The following is an 8,846-nucleotide window of genomic DNA, read 5'->3' as shown; positions in this document are numbered from 1 at the left end:
TAACCCAAATATAGCTTTCAAACACAACATCCATACAAATCCCAACTTGTAAGAATTCTCATTTATCTCTTTTATTATCCCTATCTGATCTTTCCACCTCTTTGTGCCTCCACAATGACCCCAGACATTGAATTTATCTTCAACATTCAAACTTTCTCCTTTTGACCTCATACTTTTCAATATTGTTAAACTAGTCACTCAATTTGTTCACTCTTGTATTCCACCCTCACAATTTGACTACCAATCGCATAAATGTGGCATAAAAAAATATCTGAAGTAAAATTTGATTTTGAAATGCATATGAATATACTAATTTTCTCTTAATTTTAAATAAAAATCATTAATCGTTAATCATTATGATAATAAACTAGAAAAAAAAGCTCATATTTAGTACTCATTAAATTACATTCTATTATATTTTATTTTTATCTCTTTTATTTTTAACTACACAATCTTTTATAAAATAATATTACACGTAAATTGAAAATTTTCATTCTCTTTCAATTACTCATTTTTCAAAAAAACACATTATTCCACACATTTTCATTTCCCAAAAAATGAGGGTCAAACGGGATAATTTAACTACTTCCAATTTAAATTAATATTCTTTATTGTAACATCTTCGGTATCGAAAAATAATGCCAAACTCCGTCGGAATAGCTTTTAAGTCTTTGACACGAAAAAAAATGAATATTAATATTAATTAATTTTTTAAAAGAATTGTTTCACAAGCTATGTAAAAGGAGTAGATAATATCAAACGTTACTTAATTATTGACCAATTATTTGTTGACATGTCACTAATATTTATCTACTAAGATATACGAATGCAATACAACTTTGCCTTCACTTTTCTTTATGAAAACCTAAAAGAAACCCTACAATTCACCGTTCCTTTTTCCTTTCTTCTTTAACCCCTTTTTGGAAAGAGGAAAAAATTCCAGAAAAGGTGATTTGATGAGTGAAAAAATTAAGCCCAGAAATTCAAACCAACCCTAATAAGAATAAGCTTATAAGCCAGGATTTTTAAATTTTTTTTACCACCACTGTTAAGCCTTCACTACGGCCTAAAAATTGAGGGGGGAAAAAGCTATTCTTTACCTTGTTTTCCTAATATAAAATTTTGGGTTTACCAAGTGAAGTAAAGTCATGTTGGATAGTTCAGTTTTCTTGGAAAATTCTGGTGTTGACGGTGCTGATGGTAGTGGTACAAGTGGTGGCGCTGCCTCTCATGGGGTGGCTATTGAACATAGAAATGAGGGTGGCAGTGGTGACGGCGGTGAAGATATTGACCGGAATTCACCTGGTAATCGGTGGCCACGTGAGGAAACTTTGGCTTTGTTAGAGATAAGATCCGATATGGACCGTGCATTTCGTGACGCCATTCTTAAAGCTCCTCTCTGGGACGAAGTTTCTAGGTATCCTTTCCATTTCACTCCCTCTCTACAGTTCTGATTTGGAGCATATTTCAATCGAGAATTATTTCTGTATAAACCTTTTAGCGTTAGAGTTTGTATTTTCGATTTATTAATGGTTAATTCAGATCAGTATACAACTTGCTTTAAAAATTGAGTAAATTCCGGTATTTTCTTTTGTTTTAACAGAAAGAGATTGATGCTAATAGCTTTGATTATTTGTTATTTACTCCAATTCTCTCCTTGTCGATTGAAGTCGATGTTTTTGAAGTTTGTTTTACCATGCTTTTGTTCCTATTGATTTCTGAATTCTAAAGCCGGAATAGGACAGGCAGTGGATTTTATTATTTTCTTTTTATTCAGGAAATTAGGTGAGCTTGGATACAATCGAAGTGCCAAGAAATGCAAAGAAAAATTCGAGAACATCTATAAGTATCACAAAAGAACGAAAGAAGGCAGATCCAGTCGGCAAAATGGGAAAAACTATAGATTCTTCGAGTTATTAGAGGTTTTTGATAATCAACTCTCAGTTCAATCGACTCCCTTGAACCAAGTCCAAAAGTACCTGACGGAAACGAGAGCAACTGCACCGTTAAGGGTAAATCCCTTAAATGCATCTCAAGGTTTAAGGGTAGTACCTTGTTCGAGTCAAGATCCGGATACTGAATTCATGCCCACCTCTACATCCTCCTCGGAAGAGAGATCTGAAGGAATTGTTGAGAGAGAGAGGAAATTAGCAGAATATTTTGAGAGATTAATGAAGGATGTTTTGAAGAAGCAGGAGGATTTACAGAACAAGTTCTTAGAAGCCATAGAGAAATATGAGAAGGATCGGATAGCAAGAGATGAAGCATGGAAGGTACAAGAAATGGCTAGAATAAAGAGAGAACAAGATTTTTTAGCCCAAGAACGAGCAATTTCTGCTGCAAAGGATGCAGCTGTGCTTGCATTTTTGCAAAAGATCTCGCAGCATTCAACGAATCTGCAAATTCCAGAGATTCCGTTTTCAGCATTTGGCAAACATTTGGAGACAAATGATAATGTGTTGGAGAAGCGCATTGACAAACAAGAAAACGGTGTTGGGGAGACTTCAAATCATACTGATAAACAAGAGAATAGTGTTGGTGAGAATACTACTCTGATGAGTTCTTCAAGGTGGCCAAAAGCAGAAGTTGAAGCTTTGATCATGCTTAGAACTGATCTTGATTTGAAATACAACGATAATGGGCCTAAAGGGCCCTTGTGGGAGGAGATTTCTTCTGCCATGAAGAAACTTGGTTATGATAGAAGTGCAAAGAGGTGTAAAGAGAAATGGGAAAACATAAACAAATATTACAAGAGAGTAAAAGATAGCAAAAAGAGGCGGCCTCAGGATTCGAAAACTTGTCCTTATTTCAACTTGCTTGAGTCTATCTATGCAAAGAAGTCTAGAACCGAACATACTTCAGAAAATTTGAGTTACAATATGCAGCCTGAAAGTATTTTATTGGAAATGATGGGCCAACAAAAAAATCAACCTCCTCCACTGCAGCCACCACAGCAACATCATCAGTCGGGGGCAGAGGATGGTGAGAGTGAAAATCAAAATCAAGAAGACAATGCTGAGGATGAAGAGGATGATGACAATGGAGATGGTTATCAGATTGTCACTAATATCCCCTTTTCATTGTCAACCATGGGGTAAGGTGAAGGTCAAACTCCGGTGCTGAGGATACTTTATTGGCATGTTTCACAAGTTGGATTAATCAACATTGGACAAAATTAATGTCCGATCATATCTGATTCTGTCTACCAGACATGCGCTCTCTATTTAGTGTAAATTTAGTCATATGTTTTTTGGGATTATGGTTACCGAGATTATTGTTTGGTGTGTGATGTAACATAGTGATGATGTAACATAGTGATAGTATCCTTTCTTCCTATTTATACTGCACAATGCACACCTTGCCTTGCACAAGCTTGGTAGTTTATTGGTTGAGTTTGCTTGTCTTAATAAAGGCCAGACATTTATTTTTCACTATAATAATATATCAATAAATGATGAGATGGCTAGTTTAATGCCATGTGACCAGATGATTTAAGCTAATCTTTCATTTGCTTTTATCATGTACGGTTGATCAATAATATTACTCTTACATATGATCTTTACAGGCTTTTATTGTATGCATAATAATAAAATTCAATGGATTTCCAGCTTTTAAATTCAGAGCCATCCAGGACAAAATATTGCAATTACCGTTAAAAAAACAAGAATTGATTAATCGGTTTCAATCCCCAAGGAGTGTATGTTAAAGATAAATACTACACCGAGCAAAAATACAAACTATAAATAATGGATTAGTATATTACCACCAGAAGGTTTATTCATCTCACTACTTTATAAATACACGTTAATAAAAAATATATATATTTCTAATAAATACACTAAATCATTGGGTTTGTTTGACCCCATATTAAAAAAAAAGATCTTGTAATATTAATTTTTTAGGGAAAAAGTGCTTAAAAAGTTGGGAAAAAATAAAATTTAAGTGTAAATTTATTTTATTGGGAGAATAGAGTGCTTGAAAATAAAATATGCTGCCACCACAAAATTTATTAAATGCACCATACTTTTTAATTTTTTTTCTTATTTACTTAAATAACCTTAAGTAAAATTACATAATTCAGGTTAATATACTTTTAGTTAATCGCACCACAAACATGAACCTAATTTCTTCTTCTTCTTCGTTTCTATAATTATGAGTCTCGTGCTGTGATATCACATGTAAGAATTCATCAATTTGTTTAATCATTTTTTATGAAAAAAATTTCAATTCGTTAGATCTTGTAATTGTAAAATGCAATTCTTCAAAAGAACCATTCTTTTTTTTCTTCAGTCAAAATTCTTGAATTTTAAGAGTCTAATCCTCCATTCGTTAACGCCTTATTATGTTACTGAAATCTTCACTTGTCAAAATGAATAAACATAAAATACACAGATATAAAATCAGGCATATAATAATTCGTACAGAGAAAGGTGAACAAAAATATAAATTTTAAACTTTAAAGTTTAGACTCTTAAGAAATTTACAAAATAAAGACTACAGATGCAATGCATCTGTCCGTGCTTAAATTTCTGAGAAAATGTCGTGGCGTAAATTTCCAAGGATCCCAATGAAAAAGTGTCTCTGTCGTCAAAGTCATAGAAATGGGTAATTTTTTAGGTGGTGATTTTTAGTTTCTGACTGGTTGTACCGTAATGGGGGAGGTGGTTTTTACTTGGGGATATGAGTGGGGGGTGGCCGGGGTTGGGTGTCTGGTTGAGAATCTTGGGATGACCTTTTTTCTTTCTTTTCTTTTATTTTTTTTTATTCGTGGGTGGGGTGGGGAGGGAGGGGGGTGTGTGTGTGGGAGAATTTGGCAGCTCAGCATGCAGAATAACTGCATCTGCATATCAGCCTCAAAACATGGAACGACTGTCCGGTGATAAAAAATGATCCGGGATGGTTTCTCCTAGTCCACCATATTGAAGATTCTCAGAACATTTCCTTGACTCGTATAATTGTTATTAAAATAATAATAAAAAAAGAGAGAGATTTTATGTAAAAACATATTATATAAAACGACAAAATAAAATAATATACAATTGAGAAGAGAGTTTTTTTTTTTTTTTGTCATTACAAGACTCGAAGATAAAATATTTATAACTTACAATGAATTATCCTTCTTTAAGCACGGCTACAGAGTTTAAGTGAACAAGCTTTATATTGAGTTGTCAAAATTATAAGACTATATAATATGTAATGTATAGCGGAAACAATCCCCCACAATGTTTAAATTTTCAAATATGTATATAGTGTCAACGTTATACTGTACAATAAGTGTAAGCATTTTCATGGCTTGAAGCTAATTTAGTGATAAAAATTTTATATAAGGGAACTATAATGGACTAAGTTTTGAATTAATTCCTTTGGCTAAAATTCAACTGCTCTACACACATTATTGATTTAGGCTCAGTTCAAAGTGAGTTACAATGTAAATGACCATATACTCTAACCTTAATTATAGTAAGAGCACCTAAGAAATAGCACAATTCTATAGTTACGGTATCATGACAACTCTTATATAGGTGAGTCCTTCAAGGGTATGTATAATCTACACCTGTGAGATTTTTCATTGTTACTCATTTAGGGGACAAATCCTTTCTGACATTATAATCATTAGTATTATTACCATATGGATGAACACAAATAATGAATTATTACAAGTCACATGATCCGGGTTGCTTTTAACTATTGAACACTTTTGTGTGGTCTTTAATTACAAAGGTTGGATTACCCTCATAGATGACTCCCTTGTGTGCTCAAATTAATCCCCCTCGATGAATCATCAATGCCCTTTTTAGGTAAAGTTCTAGTTAAATTGTCTTTCAAATTATTTTTAGATCTCATGAAATTAAGAGATAAATTGGTTGTCAAAGTTGGGGACACCCATGACTGTTGAGTGTGGTTATTAGCATACATATTTGTCATCCCTTCAAGATGTTGCAGGAGTTGCTATTTTTAAAGTTCGGGACAACGTAGTAGCCATTGGATTGCAACCATGTGACCTCATCTCATTAGTCGAAGTCTCATATCACTCTTTGTCACACATTTAATATATTGACAACGTGTTAGTTGCCCTACACTCTAAGCTGACAATTCTGACATTCATTAATATAAACGTTATAACAATCATTCTTAGAGATACTCTGCAGATTCCTTGAAAGACAGCATGTAACGCCCCGAACTTTTTATTTCAAAAATAACAATAATAATGAAAAAGAGTTCGGGGCGTTACAGAATGGTATCAGAGCACGAGTTTAGCCGATTCTGTAGACTTGTCATTTATTTAGAAAAAATAGTATATATCTTTTTTAATCTTGTTATGTGATTTATGTGTATAATTTCTTTCCTTAGAATGATAATTTATTTTATTTTGAAGACATAGTGGTCTGTGTGTTAAAAAAATGATGCTGCCATTTTATTTTTTTAAAACCAATAGTTAGTAAATTTTCGAAAAAGACGAGGAAAACTTTTGTTGATTTTTTTTCTGCGTCAACGAAGCCAAGGGTTTCTGCAGTTGGATTCTGAATAATTTTCCTTTCCTTGCTCAATATTTTGGCTATTGGTTTAGTCAATTGGTCTAGAGTTTTTATGCTATTCTACCGTCGATATAAAATTCGATAACAAGACCAACGAAGATAAAAGATTCTGCAGCATTATTGAACAAGTTACGAAATTTACATGCACTAATTAATTAATGGTTTGTGTTTAACCAATGTGGCAGTGATTACATGTTAAAGTCATCATTCATTCAATTTCTATCCTGTCATTTGCGTTTATCATTAGTAAAGTATGCCTAGATCCATGGAAGCATGCCTCTGTTGCCAACTTAAAGTAGTTAATATGACAGCCATTCACGTTTAAATGAAGTAAACTGACAATATGCCAGGATATCGAAAGACTTTTATATTGAGTAAATTCTTGCTAAAAAAAAAATGATGGTTTTAGCATGAACATCGTTGCACTTTGTTACAAGCATGGATTACGATTTCATAGTTTTAAAGGAAATGATTATTAATATTTTATTAGTTACCTGCCAATAAGTGTCTACTTGCTATTTTATTTTATTTTATACATCATGAGATTTTTATTAAACAAGTATTGAAGTAAGATCCAGACACATGGCATTAGCGCTCGTCAATCTACTACCGTCCGATGAGCCCAAGGTATGAACGGAATGTTATGTTTAAGCTTAATTTCAAGCATGATTTATTAATCATTTAAGCTTGATACGATGAAATGCTTATAATGTTAGAAAGAAATGTATTACGCAAGTTATTATTTTTGTACATAAATAAAGATACGATGGTTAGTCATTTTGTTTAAAATTACAAGAGCAGAATGCATAAGTTGATTTATAAAGACAGAGCATAATTGAATGTTTATGTGATATACATAGATAGAACTTATCAAGTCACTAGAAAGAAGAGAAATAGAAGTCACGTATCGAGAGCTTTTCGATTAAATAAGATAATTTCGAGGACGAAATTAATTTAAGGGAGAAGGGATGTAACACCCTGCATTTTTTTACTATGTGAACCTGAACTTATTATTTAGCAAATGAAAATGTGAAGATTTGTCATTATATTAAAAGTCAAAAGTTGAAGTGGTAGACTCGACTCGCGTATTCGTATAAATAATTTATTTGCTTACGAGTTACGAGCACTTTTAGAAAATTATTTGAATAGAATATTTAAGTATTTTTAAAGTTGATGAAAATATACTGATATTATACTCGTTTTGTAGCTTGTGTTAAACAACATAATTTGAGCTTAAGAAAAAGTAATTTCGAGCTAGTTATGCCCGAGTTATTCTAATAGAAAGAAAATTATCATTCTCAAATATTATATTAATACATATATAAGATAAAATAATAACCAAATTAATAGTTTCATTGTATGGTTACGTAATGTCATCCATTTTAATTGATTTAGAAATTTATAATACATTCCATAACCATAACATTAACTCTAATTAAACGTGGAGGTGTCTTTTCAAATTTATAACCGTAACCATCATGTTCACTTTAATTGATTTTCAATTAAATCCTAATTGTTTAATTACATTAATCCTCAATTAATGATCAGGTGGCTTTTCAATTTGTAACCGTAATCATAAACGTCCACTTATGGTGGTTTAACTCCATTATTCTTCCATTAACGCGAAATGCCTTTTGATGTTACATAAGTTACGTGTGTGGAATATATAAATAGGTGTATTTAAGATGAAAATTATATTCTACAACAATAGTATATTGTACACTCCACACCACTAATATTTTTAGAATTTAATAGAGTATAATATTTATATCTTTTCACAAAGTCAGTTTCAAGTAAATTCTTGGATATCAAATTGGGGTAAAAATACATGGTGCAAGTGGTAAATTCTTATTCCTTGATATATATGTAAATTTTGGCATGAGATACTTTAAGACCTTCGGGTCGAATACTATGTTAAATCCTTCAGGATAGACCGTTAGGTCAAAGAGAAGAAGTTAAATCCTTAGGGATAGACCGTCAGGTCAAAGAAAAGAAATTAAATCCTACGGAATATGGGGATTCTTAAGAAATTCCTAAGAAATGTTGGTATGTTATGCTATTTTTTTATATTTATATCATGTGAAAAATGATGTGCACGTATTCTTACTGAGCGTTTTCAAAATACTCACTCTTACAATATTTTCAGATAAGAACGTGTCGTGAGGACGCGTGGAAGATTGACGGAGCGATGCTACTGTGGTCGTCAAGTAAAATTTCTAGAAAGGACAATCGTCAATTTATATAAAGAATATCTTTGTGTTAATATTTATGCACGATATTATTATGTTGTTTAATAATTTGAAATCGAAT

The 8,846-nt window shown here is 32.2% G+C and overlaps 1 protein-coding gene across 1 annotated transcript; it reads left to right on the top strand.

Moving 5' to 3' along the window:
• Nucleotides 1-849: 849 nt before the first annotated feature.
• LOC111367783 (trihelix transcription factor GT-2-like) lies at nucleotides 850-3,500 on the top strand. Its single transcript, XM_022988845.1, has 2 exons — nucleotides 850-1,417; nucleotides 1,778-3,500. The coding sequence occupies exons 1-2, from the start codon at nucleotides 1,149-1,151 to the stop codon at nucleotides 3,096-3,098; spliced, it is 1,590 nt and encodes a 529-aa protein (XP_022844613.1). The 5' UTR covers nucleotides 850-1,148; the 3' UTR covers nucleotides 3,099-3,500.
• Nucleotides 3,501-8,846: the final 5,346 nt, after the last annotated feature.

The sequence above is a fragment of the Olea europaea genome, chromosome 18 (genome assembly GCF_002742605.1).
Source record: "Olea europaea var. sylvestris chromosome 18, O_europaea_v1, whole genome shotgun sequence".
NCBI classification, from domain to species: Eukaryota; Viridiplantae; Streptophyta; class Magnoliopsida; order Lamiales; family Oleaceae; genus Olea; species Olea europaea.
This window is presented reverse-complemented; position numbering and strand designations above follow the sequence as displayed.

Bases quoted from the DNA above. Each gene is read 5' to 3' on its own strand.
- LOC111367783 (XM_022988845.1), top strand. From the start codon at position 1,149: ATGTTGGATAGTTCAGTTTTCTTGGAAAATTCTGGTGTTGACGGTGCT. The intron at 1,418-1,777 runs GTATCCTTTCCA...CTTTTTATTCAG, and splicing joins CTCTGGGACGAAGTTTCTAG to GAAATTAGGTGAGCTTGGAT.